Source organism: Vulpes lagopus, chromosome 1, assembly GCF_018345385.1.
Source record: "Vulpes lagopus strain Blue_001 chromosome 1, ASM1834538v1, whole genome shotgun sequence".
NCBI classification, from domain to species: domain Eukaryota; kingdom Metazoa; phylum Chordata; class Mammalia; order Carnivora; family Canidae; genus Vulpes; species Vulpes lagopus.
In genome coordinates this window covers 144330269-144347910 of record NC_054824.1, presented here as the reverse complement: position 1 = coordinate 144347910, position 17642 = coordinate 144330269, and the positions used below count along the sequence as shown (strand labels likewise).

Sequence of the window (17642 nt, the reverse complement as noted above, 5' to 3'; positions counted from 1 at the left end):
TATATTTTTAGTTATTTCTGAGTCTTATTGTAGGGATGTAACTTTTCATACTGAGGATTATCGTGTGTTATATTGTGTTGTACTTTGTCATGCATGTATTGGACATTCATGAATGTTTACACATATGTACTGTTTTATACTAAGGCATCAAAATAATAGTTTTTCCCTAATTGTTGGGAATTAGGGTCCTTTTTTTTTTCACTGTCAGTGCCTTTATATATATAGTTTTACAAAAGTGTTATTTTTCTGCACTAGTCATAGTGGGGTTACTGAGATAAATTATATGTTCAGTTTTCTGGCTTTTTGCTGCATTTTGGCAGATTTAAGTCTTTTTTGAAGGAAGGAAAGAATTTGGCTTATTGGAGAGACTAGGTGGGATGTGTCGGCTATCAGAAATGAGCTGTGCAAATACATGGGGGGAGAAGTTATTTAAAAACTTAAGAATGAAAAAACAAACAAACAAACAAAAAAAACTTAAGAATGTGCTTTATTGGAACAGATTTGTATAATCACTAGTGAAAATGTAAGATTTCAGAGTGTAGAATAAGTGTCCGAAATATTTTTTTCCCAGATGAGGCTGATGATGATGATGATCCAGAATATAACTTCCTGGAAGACCTTGATGAACCAGACACAGAGGACTTCCGCACTGACCGGGCAGTGAGAATCACCAGTGAGTCTGTTTACTAGGAATATTCCTTGGGACTGTGCCACAGCCACCTCTGTTTACTTTGCAGATATTTGAGGGTGAAGTTTGCAGCCTTTTCAAGTGGAGACATTTGAGTTGTTCTACCCATTTATCTCTGTAATTCTTTAAATTTACATATGTATTTAGGAAGCCTGTCAGTCATTCAGTGGTACGTTCCACATTCCTGCCCAGAGTCCAGTATCCGGCTCGGGTTGGTTTTTTTTTTTTTTTTTTTTCAGATTTTATTTTTTCATGAGAGACCCAGAGAGGCAGAGACACAGACAGAGGGAGAAGCAGGCTCCATGTGGGGAGCCCGATGTGAGACTCGATCCCAGGTCTCCAGGATCACACCCCGGGCTGACGGCGACGCTAAACTGCTAAGCCACCAGGGCTGCCCCCGGCTGGGGTTGTACCTACGATACCAAAATGAGTAAGGCATGGCTTCCATCCTATAAGACCTCAACTCAAGTAGGGGTTACGAACAGAAAAAGTTAGAATACAAAGTGATAGGTGCTCTGAGGGGTTGTAGATAAGGTTCCTAGTGGCCTAAAAGAGAATGTAATCTCCTAGTGGATGGTGCCTAGGAGGGTAGGTGGTCTGGGGGAGGACTCACATGATGAGATGTTTTATTTCAGTTTTGAAGGAGGAATAAGATTTTGGGGTGAGGGGTGCCTGGCTGGCTTAGTTGGTAGACTGTGTGACTCTTGACCTTGGGGCTGTGGGTTTGAGTCCCACGTTGAGTGTAGAGCTTACTTAAAAATAAAATCTTTAAAAAAGAAAGAAGAAATTGTGGGTTAATCGGGATGGATGGATATTGGAAATAGGTAGAAGACTACCCACAAACCATGGACTTGTGAAAGAACACTAATGCATTTGGAAAATGGTAAGTAGTTTGGTATGGAGGTGTAAGTGAGTGGTATAGAAAACATAAGCAGTGTTCAGATCCTGGAGAACCTTGAATTTGAGTTTTGATGTGTCAAAAAAGAGAGCTCAGAGTTTCAGGACGAAAATCCATTGGCACTGATGTGGATTTTAGAAATACAAAATTGATTTAACACCAATTTAATATATTAATATGATGGGTAAAGAGAACAAGATTGGAGGCATGGAAAACAGTTCAATGACTTGACTTGGCTTGAATCATTTGTTTAAAAAGTTACTTCACTGGTTATGTTGCCAATGATAGAAAACATATATGTCAGAAAGTATTGATTTTTATGGAGTGTGTACGTGACCCTGACTTGGAATAGCATGCACAACATGGTGAAAGTGAGATGTTAGCTCTTGATCAGGTTATGGAGAAAGCTTTACAAGCATTCAAACACATTTATTATAATTTAAATAGTGTTGTTTTCTGTGCAAAGAGAATTATGTAAACATGATCCTTTAAAACTTATATTCTAGATTGTTGCTTCATTTCCTTTTTCATCTTGTTTTTGGCATTAGGATGCCATTTCCTTTATGAAGATATTCCCTTACTTGCTATATTAGGACAATTAAGTTTAGAGTAACTGTTAAAAGGAATCAGAGTGTAGGACGAAAAGGCTTTGAGAAAACTGTGAAGGAAGGTCTAGAAAAGTAGGAGGAAAACCAAGAAAGTCTAGTATCAGAAACCAGGAGAAGGTTCTTTGAAGAAGCATCTAATCCATGTATGTTGGTAATGAGACATCTCTGCCGGATCAGCGAAGTAGATCTCATTTCTGCTTGGCTCTTAGCCTGGTGTACACTTGCCTTTCTTTTTTGTCAGTCATTTTCTTCACTTTACAGATCACTTCTCAGGAAGATCCTCCCCAGTTAGCAAATTTCTTGCTTCACATTCTACCACAGTTCATGTGTTTTTTAGTGACTCCCTCTCTTGTGGTTGCTCAGGTCCTATCCGTCTTCTCCCCTAGCCCGTGAACTTCTCCGGGAGTTTGTGCTGTTCTCAGTCCTCAAGCCAGGATTTTGCCAATCAAATAGTGGACTTCTCTGGGATGCCCTAATAACGAGCCATCCTTTCTTGTCATAGGGTTCTGTGATCGTACATTAAAACTGGGATGGAGGGAATCCCTGGGTGGCTCAGCGGTTTAGCACCTGCCTTCACCCCGGGCGTGATCCTGGGGTCCAGGGATCGAGTCCCACGTCGAGCTCTCTGCATGGACCCTGCTTCTCCCTCTGCCTGTGTCTCTGCCTCTCTCTCTGTGTGTCTCTCATGAATGAATAAATAAAATCTTAAAAAAAAAAAACAATACAAAACTGGGATGGAGGGATGGGCTCAGTGGTTGAGTGTCTGCCTTCAGCTCATGGCATGATCCTAGTCTCGGGATCGAGTCCCACATCAGGCTCCCTGCAGGGAACCTGCTTCTCCCTCTGATTGTGTCTCTATCTCTCTCTGTGTGTCTCTCATGAATAAATAAATTAAAACAAAAAACTGGGGTGGAATTCCAGTTTTGTTCCTACCCCTTGTCCTCTTGTGTCTGATATTATGTTACAAACGCTATGAGAGAGCTTATCCTTACATGGATGACAAAAACTTAAAAAATTAAGTCGCGTGGCACCTGGGTGGCTCAGTGGTTGAGTGTCTGCCTTCAGCTCAAGGTGTGATCCTGAGATCCCAGGATCAGGTGGCTGAGCCACCCGGGCTTCCCCCATTACAATTTCTTATGAAACCTCTAAAATACATAGAAAAGTTGAAAAAATTGTACATTGAACACCCATATATCTACCACCTAGTTTCTGTAATTGACTTTTAATGTATTTGCTTTATTCTGCAGCTGTGAATCTCTGTCCATCTGTGTCCCATCTGTGAATCCACGTGGGTTTTCCTCATGCATTTCAGAGTGGGTTGTAGATAACCAGCATACTTCACTCCTAAACATTTCAGCATGCATATCATTCACTTGGGCTCAGTATTTATCTAGTTTCTTTTTTAGGTAAATTTATTCACAGTGTATTACACAAGTCTTCAGTGTACCATTCAGTGAGTTTTGACTTCCTGACACCTGTGTGACCAAACCCCTATGGGAATAGGGAACTGTCACCCGACAAAGCTCCCTTAGGCCTCTTCCAGATCGTTTTCCCCACCATCCTCCCTGAAGCAACCGTTGTTTTGGTTTTTTCTTTCTTTTTTTTCTTTTTTTTTTTTTAAAGATTTTTATTTATTTATTCATGACACACACACACACACACACACACACAGAGAGAGAGAGAGAGAGGCAGGCAGAGACAGGCAGAGGGAGAAGAAGCAGGCTCCATGCAGGGTGCCCGACGTGGGATTCGATCCTGGGTCTCCAGGATCAGGCCCCGGACTGACGGCGGCACTAAACCACTGAGCCACTGGGGCTGCCCTGTTTTTTTTCTATAACATTAGATTTGGCTGTTTTAGCATTTCATGTAAAAGAAATTATATAAGGTGTGCTCTCTTGTGTAAAGCTTCTTTCAGCATCAAGTTTTTGAGATGCATCTGTATTGCATGTGTCACTACTTTTTCCCCTTTTATTGCGGAATAGGATTCCATTGTATGACTTTACCAGTTTTTTCATCTTTTTAAAATCTATTCCCAGATAATGATGGACACCTGGGTTTGTCTAAATTTTTGGCTATCTTGAATGAAGCTCCTCTCAACTTGTGCAAACCTCTCCCAGACAAATGTTTCATTTTTCTTGGGTCAGCTATCCAGACTGGGACGCCTGGGTAGCTCAGTGGTTGAGCATCTGCCTTCGGCTCTGGTAGTGATCCTGGGTCTGAGGATCAAGTCCCACATTGGGCTCCCTGCATGGAGTCTGCTTCTTCCTCTGCCTGTGTCTCTGCCTCTCCCTCTCCCTCTGTGTGTCTCATGAATAAACAAAATCTTAAAAAAAAAAGAAATTGCCAAACCTTTTTCCTAAGTGGATTTCCATTTTACCTTCTTGTTATACTTTCATTTGCTCCACATATTGACCAGCATTTTGATTTTAGCTTTTTTTTTTTCCATAGATTTTATTTATTCATGAGAGACAGAGAGAGAGAGAGGCAGAGACATAGGCAGATGGAGAAGTAGGCTCCCCATAGGAGCCCGATGTGGGATTCGATCCCCAGACCCGGAATCATACCCTGAACCAAAGGCAGATGCTCAACCACTGAGCCACCCAGGCGTCCCTTGATTTTAGCTTTATAATGCCCTCATAAGAAGGGTTTTGGCAGGAAAGATCACAGATACGTCTAGGTCCTCTAGATGTGGTCTGTAACTCTGCACTAATTCCATGAGAGGCTAGCCTTCCTGGATACCTGGCTGTTTTGGAGTAGCTGTGTCATACTGAACTTGAGGTCAGCTGGAATATTCAGGTCTTTTTTTTTTTTCTTTTTAAGATTTTATTTATTTATTCATGAGAGACACACAGAGAAGCAGCGACAGAGGCAGAGGGAGAAGTAGGATCCATGCAGAGAGTCTGATGTGGGACTCGGTCCTGGTTCTCCAGGATCACGCCCTGGGCTGAAGGCAGTGCTTAACTGCTGAGCCACCTGGGCTGCCTGGAATATTCAGATCTTGTTCAGATTTTTTGGAGCCATTTTACATTTTTGTGCACTTAAGAAACGGATTTTTAAGAATCCTAAGGGTAAGACTTTAAATTTGTCCCATTAAGTTTCATCCAATTAATTTTAAGAAAACATGGAATTTTGAATGTCATCAGTTGGTCTAGCAATCCCTTTCAACTTTATATGATTTACAGACTTGGTAAGTGGGTTTTTTTAGTCTTCTGGGTCATTGATGGAATTGCTTTTCAGTTCGAGTCCAAAGACAGGGTCCTGGAGACTTTTCTCGTGGTTCCGTTTAGTAGACTAGGTCAGCAAACTGTGAATTTCCCTTATTGTGAAATTCCTCACATTTCCACATGTCTTCCCATTGGAACTTTAGCTTCTTGAGAGTGAGACTTTCTTTTTTTTTTTTTTCCCCTTAGAGATGGGGATGGTGGGGATTCTGCTGAAGGGAGGAAGGCAGAGGGCCAAAGGGAGAGGGAAAGAGAATCTCAAGTAGACTCCATGCCATTGTGGAGTACAATGCGGGGCTCGGTCTCACAACCCTGAGATCATGACCTGAGCTGAAATTAAGAGTCTGATGCTTGACTGAGCCACCTAGGGGCTCTGTGAGACTTATTTCTGTCATGTGCCCCCTAGCATCTAGAACAGGGCTTGAAGCACAGCTGGGAGTCAGTAAATGTGTTTGAACAAACAAATGACAGATATGGGAGTTTTGTCAAATGTCTTGCTGAAAGCAAGACACAGTGTCTCTTTGGAATTCCCTCCTATTGGAACATGAGACAAACCTGTGCCAACAACACTGTTTCACTTCTTTTCAGAGAAGGAGGTGAATGAACTGATGGAAGAGCTGTTTGAAACTGTGAGTAAGGTTGCTGGAGTGGGAGCTCGGGATGGTGGTGGTGGATTCTCCAGCATGCTCTGTCCTTGGGTCCCATGCCCTTCCCTCCACAAGGCTGGTTTGGCCATGCCACTTTACCTTTCAGTCCCCTCGGGAGTGAATGTGGTGGGAGGAGAATTTTGCTCACTAATATACTTTGTCCATTTGTAGGTTATTCTTTTTTTTTTTTTAAAGTATTTTTTTTTAATTTTTTTTATTTATTTATGATAGTCACAGAGAGAGAGAGAGAGAGGGGCAGAGACACAGGCAGAGGGAGAAGCAGGCTCCATGCACCGGGAGCCTGATGTGGGATCCGATCCCGGGTCTCCAGGATCGCGCCCTGGGCCAAAGGCAAGCGCCAAACCGCTGCGCCACCCAGGGATCCCTATTTGTAGGTTATTCTTAGTAAAATTTTCCTTTCAAACTTTGGATGGCCTCCCCAACCATCATTCCATGCATCCGTAAAGATTGCAAATTAGTTTTTGGATTATTCTGGGCACATATAGTTATCTTTCTCATAAACTTGTCTCTTGAAAAATATTTCTGATCCTTATCTGTGCTCTGTCTTTACCATTGCAAGTGGCTGATTGAGAGACTTTGTTCCTGGGATAATCGTCAGCCATATGCAGGACTGCAGGCACCCCGAAGTGAGAAAGGTCGTCAGGGAGCTCTTTCTGTGTGCCAGCAGTACTAGCGGCCTGTAGACTGAAGTCTTTGCTTTCCCTTCTCCCTGCGGGGTCACTTCCACACGCTCCTTCCCCAGGAACACCTTCCTTCCCTTGTGCCCTCAGTTCCAAGATGAGATGGGACTCTCCAACGTGGAAGATGACGGCCCAGAGGAGGAGGAGCGTGTGGCTGAGCCCCGGCCTAGCTTCAATACCCCTCAAGCCCTACGGTAGGCTAGACAAAGACGTTGAGGTGCAGAATGGGATAAAAGTGTGTGTCCAGACACTTCTGTTCACAGTGGTCTGTCACTGACTACTTGCTGTTACTGATGGAGGGATACGTAGCCCTGTGGGGCTGATAGGTCTCCTGTGAATAAGTCTCCTCGTTGTGGGGCAGTGCAGCGACAGACCAGGCTGCGTCTGTTTGGGAAGGGAGAGAAAACAGTAGCTGGCATCCATAGCAGCTTCTCCAGGTGAGTGGTGCTGGAGAGGCATGAGGACTCTGTGGCCAGCCACAGAAACAGCCCCTATCATAATAACCTGTATGTCCCTTTTGTTCTCTTTGTTGGCCATTAACCATCTAGTCAATGTTAACAAAAGTTTATTAGTCCCCTTAGCAGTAATTGAGCAGACCATGAAACATCTGCAGTAATGCCCTGTAGTCTGAAATAGAAATACCGCCCTCTTCTCACAAAATTGGCACTTGTTGCTCCACCCAGAAAGAGGGGTCTTTAATTCTTTCCTTATTTGTGTGGTAAGTGTGTATAATTTTTTTTTTTTAAGTGTGTATAATTTAATGAACTGTTATCTATTCTGCATAGCAGCATACATGGTCAGGTGATGGGCTAGCTAGTAGTCAGGGTGTGCTTGGTGCTGTGGGTGGAGCAGAGCAAAGCTGAGAGACCCACAGCCTCCATTAGTCCTGTATTTTCACAGCCTGACTGAACTGGAGAGCTTGGGAGCCACCTGAAGGTCTGGCCTTCCAGGAACATGCAATTAAGTAGAAAAGATGAGGTATTCCAAACATTGCGTAAAAGCTGGGAATATCGTTCATATTCCATTATAATAAATACCATAATGTAACAACGATAGAATTTCAGGATTCAACCTCACCTTTTTTCTATTTTGTTTAAGCTTTTTTGAGATATAATTGACAAAGTTGTGAGATATCAAAAGTGTGCTATCTGGTGACTTGATACAAGTATACGTTGTGAAAGGGTCCCGCCATTGAGTTAGTTAATACTCTGTCACCTCATGTATGAGGTGACAGAGTATTAACCTCATTTCCTCACCTCATTTCCCCCCCCATTTTTTTGGGGGGAAACACTTTCAAGATTTCCGAATCTTTATTTGACCCACTTACTTTGATCTATAAACATACTTTGGTTCCACTAATCAACTCTGTCAATGAAGTCTTTGAATTTGGGATTTATAGTACTACTTTAAAGTCCTGGTTTAGCATCAGCTGCTTCTGGCGCTTGCCCACTTGTTCTGCTTGGGCTGCTGCTGCTTCCCATGCAGCTGGAAATGCAAACCTGGTTTAGTTTCTTACTAAATAAGATATCATGGGGGGAAAGTGAGCCCTCTGTGTCCCTCTTATCAACCAAGTAAATAAAACTTCATAAAACCAGGGGCAAGCTACTTCTGCTTTGTCTGTGTTTCTGTTCCTGTGTTGCTCTGCTAGGAACACAGATAATGAAGAGTTTTCCGTTCTCAGTAAATCTTATTCAGAGGACTGTCCGTGTCTTTAGGTTTTTATCATGTGGTTGCCCACACTCGCAGTAAATACTGTAAAAGGACATAGAATCTTTATCTCTGGAGGCTGTAGAAAGGTTATCATTTAACTATTGTTACAGTATAGAGGATTTCATGAAATAGGTTATCCTGCTGGTTGTACCTACTTGAGGTGGCCCCATCCTGATTGCATAAGCCATCAGCTCATGCTGAGCCCCTTGAGTGTCCCACTCTATCCCAGAACTAGCCTGTGAGCTGGGTATGTAGATGCTTACTTCAGCTCTGGCTGGGCTCTCTCTGGACACAAGGGTGGGCAGGTGGGTTAGAGAAGTGAGAGGAGGCATGCGAGGGTTACAGGATTATGTATTCATAGCGGGAATGGGGTAACACTTGAACCAGTTTCTCACTGTCCTTCCCAGCTATCCTGTGGTCTAGTGTATCCTATTCCTGCTTCACACCAGGTCTTTGAGTTTTTAGGACAGGAAGGCAGGGCAGCCTAAGTGGATTGGAGTGGCAGGAGGGCAGAAGCTGGACCTGAGGTTGGGGTCATGGGTCCATTAGGGGACAAATGCTGGACATAGAGAAGATTCTGTGTGACTGTTGGGAACATGTCCCAGGTTAATGTGGGTGTCAGTAGGACTCCAGGATGGTGAGTTCTTCTCGTTGGCTCTTTGACTGCTTTGTTGTTATCCAGACATTTCTCTGCCCCTAGAGTTTTGTTTAATTTGATAAAAATGGGATGTGGGGGGTTCATAGAAGGTGGAAATATTCAGACTCTCAGCCCACTGTTAGGAGGAGCTGAGTGTGTTGTAAGCCTAGGGAAATGCTCACATACACTCCTTTCCCTCCTGGGATAGGTTTGAGGAACCGCTGGCCAACTTGCTGAATGAGCAACACCGCACAGTGAAGGAACAGCTCGAGCAACTGAAGATGAAGAAGTCTTCAGGCAGACAACAGCAGGAGGTCGAGAAGGTGAAGCCCCAGAGTGAGAAAGTCCATCAGACGCTGACTCTAGACCCAGCGCAGAGGGGACGCCTCCAGCAGCAGATGCAGCAGGTGAGTCTCCTCCTGGCAACATCAGTGCTGGTTGGGCCTGAGCCTGACACGGACACCAGAAGCTAGCAGTTCTCTAAACATCAGAAACAGGCATCTTGATGTCCACTGAAGTCATAGGACCATGAGATCTTCACATCACTTAGGACCTTGAAAGGGCATCACGTTGGTATCCTTATGGTTCAGGCAGGAATGCAAATGCATGTATGACCCTCATATTCCAAAGTTACAGATTGCAGAGTCCTCTGTGATGTGTTCTGAACGTAATGGCCTCACTTGCTGGAGTTCTAAATTCAGTCCCTCTGGTTTGATGTTGAACTTCCTCTAATTCTGTCATTTTGCTTAAGGGGAACAGATCTGAGAAATTCACACCAAGATATAGTGCCAATCTCATAGTCTCTCTGGAAAGCAAAATGTGTGGTAACGTTGCAGACATCTTGGTAAGGTCTTCTGGGAAATGACAACGTCGTAACCTGTCACCGTGTTATTTTCTTTCCCTCTCCAGCACGTTCAGCTCTTGACGCAAATTCACCTTCTCGCCTCCTCCAACCCTAACCTCAATTCAGAGGCCAGTACCACCAGGATATTTCTTGTAAGCTTCCAAGTATCATTCACTCTATAAACTTCGGTATCTATTAGCTTAGGGGCGGTCACTTTACCTAGATGGTCACCCAGCACCATCCACATTTCTCTACTGTGTGTTCTGGCAGCTATTCCTATGGCTTCCTACATTTGCTGAGAGAACAGCCTCTGACCCCATACAAGACCAAAAAGTGTATCCAGTTTCCTTAAGTCTATTCCTCTGACTTTTTTTATTGATCCTCTTCCTCATCCTTTTTTTTTTTTTTTTTTAAGATTTTATTTATTAGAGCACACAAGCAGGGAGGAGAGGCAGAGTAAGAGAGAGAGAAGCAGACTCCCCACTGAGCAGGGAGCCCATACAGGGCTCCATCCCAGGACCCTGAGTTTATGTCGTGAGCCAAAGGCAGATGCTTCACCAGCTGATCCCCCTAGGCACCCCTCCTCTTCCTCCTCTACGTCTACCCTGATTTCTTAGGTTTTTGATACTTCTGTTCTTTTTATTGAATTCATTATCCATTCAGTAGGCTGTTAGTGTTTTACGTATAAAATTAATTTTGGTTATGAAGTTTTTAAGTATTTTGGAGGAAGGGCTTTCAATTTTGAAATTTTCTAGTGTTATTCAAAGAAACCAAAAGACAAGAAATTTTAATTCTCACTTTCCAGAACCTTAATTCTAGCTGGGGAGCTAGACCATCCATCTGAAAAGCTGAGGAATAAAGCAAGAGCAGATGAGTGTATCATAAACACAATCCTTGAATATCTGAGGAGTTAACAAGACAGTAGTCTTAATGGAATAATGTTAATTACGAGGGACTTTTTTTTTTTTCTCAAAGACCTTTCATTTGTTTATTCATGAGAGACACAGAGAGAGAGGCAGAGACACAGACAGAGGGAGAAGCAGGCTCCATGCAGGGAGCCTGACATGGGACTTGATCCCGGGTCTCCAGGACCATACCCTGGACCGAAGGCAGGCGCTAAACCGCTAAGCCACCCGGGCTGCCCATGAAGGACCTTCTGATGATTGCTACCTGTTTCTGTCCTCTAGCAGGAAGGACAGATTCTCCCTCAGAGGCAAGTGGGGGCTGCTGGTATTTAGTGTCTGGGGCTGAGGTCCCCTTTGTGCTCTGTCTCCCCAGAAGGAGCTGGGTACCTTCGCTCAGAGCTCTGTGGCGCTCCACCATCAGTCCAGCCCCGGCTTTCAGACCTTGTTCCAGCCTTGCAACCTGCTGGGGGCGATGCAGCTCGTCGAAGACTTCAACACGCACATCAGCGTCATTGACTGGAGTCCTCGTAAAACCGTCAAGAAGACAGGTAGAGGATACATGCCTGCTTCTGCTTTTTCCTTGCATGGAGAGGTGGGGGGTCTTACCCCATGCCTTCCTTCTGAGCACATGGTAGTGTTTCGGCGTCCATGAGGGCTAGGCCGCCAGACAGGGCGCTGCGGGGGCAGAGAGCTAGATGTGAGGGTGGGAAGTGCCAGGAGAGAGGTCCAAGGGGTCTGCTGAAGGTAAAAGTCAAGTGGTTTTAAGTTGGCCCGTGCTTAGGATTTTACTCTGCCTCATTAAGATACTTTTATTTCCCTTAATGGTTGCAGTTGGGTCTCCACTTTGAATGAAATGTTGATTTGGGAACTAGGCACAAATTAGAGATGTACATTTGCCATGTTCAGTGTTTTAAAGACTTGTGCAGGTTTGGTTTCTACCTTGCATTTTTTTAGTACTTTTTGAGAAAACATTTGCTGTTCCCTTAAACTGAATAATTACTTCTGATTAGTTTCCTGGTTTAGCAGAGGAGTTGTGGTTTGCACTGGATGTGCGTTTGTCTTTGGATTTCTTTTTTAAATCCTGATTCTAACCATTAAATTGAATATAGTTGAGTTTAAGTGCCTTATGTCATAGACACTGATCTCAAACAACTTTCTTAGCTCGTGATGGTAATGAAAACTTAACATCATGCCATGGTAATAAATGACACAGTGTCCTGTGTTTTTCTTCTGGAGATATAAAAATACCATTTATGGAAGAACTATGGATATAGTTGAGCTTTCCATGTCTGGAAAGGCAGACATGCCTGGAATTGAGAGGCGTAGGCAGCAAGGCAGAAATGAGCGAGACTGAGTTGTCTTGTTCCTTTTACGGTTTTTGTTCCCAACTCCAGGAGGAATCTGGGGAGGACTTAATGAAAGTTAAGTTAGAATCAAATAAATAAAATAGGGGATCCCAGATTTGTGAGGGAGATGAAGGAAGTTGGCATCTTATCCTAGAAGAAAACAAGCATTGTTGAAGGTTCCCTTTGAAGGACTGAAGGGGGGTGGGAGTTAGCAGTCTGAGGGACGGAATTGTTGGCAGGAGGCAGGAGTGCGCACCTCTGAGGTGCTGGGCACTCCACCGAGGCCAGAGGGAGTGCCAGGGCTGGTGTGTTCAGCGGTGCCGAATGGACCTCCTTGTACATACCCATGTGCTGGGCTGAGGAAGATGCTAGGATCTTCTCGGGGAAGGGGCTGGGGGACACCTCCAGGTAGGGGCAGCTCTACCTAAATGCAGATGTGCACTCAGAAGCTCTCTTTTGTTCTAGAATTTCATTTACCACAGAAAGTTTTCCTCACAGCAGATGAATTTCCCTGTTTGCCAAAGCAAGTGGCTTGGATCCTGGCCACCAGCAAGGTTTTCATGTATCCAGAGCTACTTCCAGTGTGTTCTCTGAAGGCGAAGAACCCCCAGGATAAGATTTTCTTCACCAAGGCTGAGGACAAGTAAGGGTTTACTGTGGGGGAGCAAAGGCACCAAGTGCCCTGAGGAAAAGACTTAGTTCTTTTTCTTGAGGCACTTAGGGGAAACAAGGCACGTGTCACCTGACATGGACACGTGACCAGAAGCAAAGCCATATTGCTGGGCACAGCTCTGTGGTGTGTGTCTGCTCCAGTAGTGCCAGATGGTGCTGTTTTGGCAGAACAATGTGTATTTTTTTTGAAACAATTTAACTTGTTTTTTTGTTTTTATTTGTTGTAGAAACCAATCTCATGGTACTGTTAGACAAAAGTTTTGAAAGGAAAATAATTAAAAAAAATTTTTTTTTTAGATATTATTTATTTATTCATGAGAGACACAGACAGAGAGGCAGAGACACACAGGCAGAGGGAGAAGCAGGCTCCCTACAGGGAGCCCAATGTGGGACTCGACCCCGGGACTCCAGGATCAGGACCTGAGCCAATGGCAGGCGCTAAATCGCTGAGCCACCCAGGGATCCCCAGGGAAATAATTTTTTTCCATAATCTTAACTACCTATGATAATGACTTCTTTCTTTCCTTTTATTTTAAAAAGATTTTATTTATTTATTCATGAGAGACAGAGAGAGAGAGAGAGGCAGAGACACAGGCAGAGGGAGAAGCAGGCTCCATGAAGGGAGCCTGATGTAGGACTTAATCCCAGGACTCCAGGACCATGCCCTGGGTCAAAGGCAGGTGCTAAACAGCTGAGCCACCCAGGGTTCCCCTTTCCCTTCCTTTTCTTTCTTTTTTTTTGGGGGGGGGGCGGGGGGTAAGCTCTGTGTCCAACATGTGGCTTGAACTCATGACCCTGCGATCAAGAGTCATACGCTCTACCCACTGAGCCAGTCCAGTGCCTCCAATGATTATTCATATAAATATATATATTTTATTTTTTTGACTTAACACCTTGAAATTGTTTTTCTTTGCTTCTGCTGGAACTTGATCCTTCCTGTTGTTTCTGTCTTCTCAGGTGATGTTCCGCAGCCATAGGGCAGCCCTTTTATCTGCCTGTTTCATTTTTTCTCCTCTCTTTTTTTGCTGCTGTTAGTAGGGCTTCAACAAGCATCTTTGTGCATAGAGCAGGAAAGTCTTTTGAGTTTATCCCTTTGGGTAAATTCCCAAGCGTGAGATTATTTGGTAAAGGTCGTGAACATTTTCATGGTTCTTGATATGTGTTGGCCCCCAGCCATCAGCAGTTGTGTAGGTAACCACACTTGCACGGTTATGTTGGGAGGTGGTGTCGGTCCTGATTTAATACGTCTCACACAGTGCACATTACTCATTCCATATTTGAATTTTGTTTGTATCGTTAGTGTGAAGCACATCATGATCTGACATTTATTAGTGATTCAAACCCAGTTTTCCTCTTCCCACTTGACTGGGAACTCCTGGTGGTGTCTTTGTTGTGCTTTCTAGCTCTCAATTCACACCTGTAGTTCTCTGCTGGGCAGCCATTGGCTTGCACAGGAATGAGGTGTGCAAGAGTGGGTCGGTCGTACACAGTGTGCTCCTCTGGAGAGAGAATATTCTGTAGAACAGAATGAGGTGAGATTTAGGTCATGACCCCTTTCTCAGTTTGTTGGCTTTAGGGCTAAAGCACTTTGAAGGGACCAAGTTTCCTAAGCTGCTGATCAGCAAGTATCTCCTAACCTGCAAGACAGCCCACCAACTGACAGTGAGGATCAAGAACCTCAACATGAACAGAGCACCTGACAACATCATCAAAGTAAGTGCTTCCTGCATGCTTGGCCTCATTGGTCTCAACCTCAGCAGAGGGACCCTAGCTCCTCCCACCCTAGCTAGATTAGGCCCCCTATGGCCTTTCCAGGGACATTGACCCGTTTTCTTCTATAGTATCATCTTCTTGGTTTGCTACAGGTATTTCTCCTAAAAATAAAATTATTCCAACTGTTTTTAAAAAATTATTTATTTATGTATTTGAGAGCTAGAGAACATGTATGGGGGGCAGGGGCAGGGAGAAGCAGACTCCCCAACATGGGGCTCAGGACCTGAGCCGAAGGCAGACACTTAGCCCACCAAGCCTCTGAGGTGCCCCAGAATTATCCCAGCTCTAAAAGTGGGATTTTCTCTCGAGCCACCCATTCTCTTTTCTGCTGGCCTTCTGGAAGAGTAGACAATAATCCACTGTGTCCTCTTTTTTTTTTTTTTTTTTTAAAGAGTTTATTCATGAGAGACACAGAGAGAGAGGCAGAGACATGGGCAGAGGGAGGAGAAGCAGGCTCCATGCAGGGAGCCCGATGTGGGACTTGATCCTGGAACTCTGGAATCACGCCCTGAGTCAAAGGCAGATACTCAACCACTGAGCCACCCAGGCATCCCTGTATCTTTTTCTTTACTTGTTTCCTGTAGGTATGTCTATCAAAGGTAAACGTATATATTTTATAAAATGTAAAGAGTTTAAGTGATTTAAAGAGTCAGATAGTTCCATGAGGTTTATTATGAAAATACTTTCCTCCCTGTTTCCCACTAGGTTTTTGAGGAGTGGCGTGTCTCTGGCTGTATCTGGGAGGCTTGCTATTGCCCCCCTTGGTGCTTTGGATCGAAGCCTCATTTATTATTATTATTATTATTATTAAGATTTATTTATTTATTTATGAAAGACACACACAGAGAGAGAGAGGGGGTGGTAGAGAGGGGCAGAGGGAGAAGCAGGCTTCTAGGAGCCCGATGCAAGACTCAATACCAGATCCCGGGATCACGACTTGAGCCAAAGGCAGCTTCCCAAACTGCTAAGCCACCCAGGCATCCCTGAAGCCTCATTTATTAAAGCGTAACATGGTGACAGAGGCTTTCCCATCATCACAGGTGTCTTCTGTCCCCTGATTCTCCCACGGGGTCATGGTTTTGGAGAGATCGGGTTCAGGGCTCGCAGTGTAAGCATGAGACATGCTTGTCTTTGCCCCCACAGCTGAGCTCTGTGGCCTAGCATGATTTCTTTGCCTTTTCTGCCCATATGCTGTTTTGTGGAGTTGATAATTGCATTTGGGGGAGTGGGTGGGGCTTGGTCTTGTGAGGTGTGTCCCTGTTCAACACTGGAGTTTACCACGGTATATGGAGTCTCTGGTCGGCAAACAATGTCGATATTCTGTCATTTTCAACATCCTGAGGATGCCTTGCCCCAACTCCTCTGATGCTACTCCCTCTAAACATGTTACTCTCGTGGCTCTCTGCATGAACAGCTTCTTGGAGATTTTCTCCCCTGTCATCTTGGGGGACTAGTTTTGCCTCTTACATGTGTGAATCCTCCTAGTCCCCGAACCCACACCTTTCTTGCTTTTACCTCCTTATTTTAGTGGAGCACATCCTCATGGCATTCTGGGGAAGAGGGCTTGAGAAACAGGCATTTAGATTGAAACTGGCCATAGTCACAGTATTCACAGTGCGCGGATTCCACCAGATGCCGCAAGCTGGTTTGTGTGTATGTGAGACCATTGTCACTATGTGACACAAGGTCATACCACAGGAGGGGAAGACCTTTCTGTCTTATTTTGCAACTTAGGAATCTCTTTATTTAAAACAAAAGGTTTTTTAAAAAGTTTAAAAATATATCCTTTTTCTACTTTCCACTTTCAGTGGGCCTGGATTGGGAGGTTGGAAATCATTTGTGTTAGAAAGCTTTAAGGGCCTTGTTCCAGTTTCTTCTAGTTGCTGTGCTATCGCTTTAGAGATTTGATGCCATTTTGCCTCTTGAACCTGTGTGACGCCTGTGCTTCCCGTGGTGCCAGCAGCATATAGGATTTTTCCTTTTCTCCAGTGTTTTGGGATTTTATGGTACTGTGCATGCCTCAGCATGGGTCCAGTGTCATTGATTTTGCAGAGACTTGGCATCTCTCCTGGGTGGTACCCCCCCATGCTCTGCCCTGGGCGGCACCCCCCATCCCCATGTGCTCTCCCCGTTGGTACCTCCAGTCCTCCCAGTGGTTTTCTCTTTTCCCAACACTTGATCTTTTGTTCTACCTTCTCGTCTGTTACTTTAGCTTCTTCTGCCTTTCTGCTGAGTTAGCTCTTCATTTCTCCAGAGATAGATACATAGATTTTTTTAAAAGATTTTATTTATTTATTTATTTATTTATTTATTTATTTATTTGCTTACTTACTTACTTACTTGTTTACTTATTTATTTATTTATTTGACACAGAGCACAGCAGAGGGAGAGGGAGAGGCAGACTCCCCGCTGAGCAGGGAGCCTGATTTGGCACTCGCTCCCAGGACCCTGAGATCATGACCTGAGCTGAAGGCAGATGCTTCACTGACTGAGCTCCCCAGGGACCCCTCCAGTTATATTTTTAATTTCCAATAGCTCTTTTATATCTGTTGATTATTCTTTGATGGCAAATGGCAGGGGGAGTGTGGGAAGCAGGAGAGGACGAAGGCTGGGCTTGTCTCCTGTGACCCATCACACAGGGCGCCTAGCAGTCTCAGGCCAGCTCCTCCCCCGCTACAGCCAACAGGGCGGGATTGGGGCCTCAGTGTCTCTTCAACGGCTTCTGCCTGTCCTCATCTTTTCCTATTTCCACTTCTAGCTGTACGGCCACCTCCAGAGGTTTCTGCTCTCTCACCCTGTGGCCAGTCTCCGACATTGTCATATTGGTCCTTAACTTCTCCCCATGTGATGTTTGGCTTTCTTCATTCCCCTGTGTGTCTCCACTCATCCATCTGATTTTTAGTTTTGAAAATTTTACTGCTTTTACCTTTTCTTTCATTCTCTTTCCTTATAGGCTTTTACCTTAAAAGCCTTCTATTTCTTGGGGTTTTAA

The 17642-nt window shown here is 44.3% G+C and overlaps 1 protein-coding gene across 7 annotated transcripts in view; it reads left to right on the top strand.

Annotated features, from left to right (window-relative positions):
• GON4L (gon-4 like) overlaps positions 1-17642 on the top strand; it is a 75111-nt gene that overhangs the window by 44380 nt on the left and 13089 nt on the right. For 5 of the 7 annotated variants that reach the window (XM_041745514.1, XM_041745519.1, XM_041745498.1 and 2 more), the window contains 8 exons: positions 572-673; positions 6004-6044; positions 6854-6957; positions 9319-9517; positions 10020-10106; positions 11233-11407; positions 12704-12848; positions 14440-14590. In XM_041745514.1, the coding sequence (XP_041601448.1) occupies positions 572-673; positions 6004-6044; positions 6854-6957; positions 9319-9517; positions 10020-10106; positions 11233-11407; positions 12704-12848; positions 14440-14590 (1004 nt within the window). Of the gene's footprint in view, positions 1-571; positions 674-962; positions 1119-6003; positions 6045-6853; positions 6958-9318; positions 9518-10019; positions 10107-11232; positions 11408-12703; positions 12849-14439; positions 14591-17642 lie in introns of those variants that run through there. The other 2 variants (XM_041745504.1, XM_041745534.1) reach the window with 2 other exon arrangements.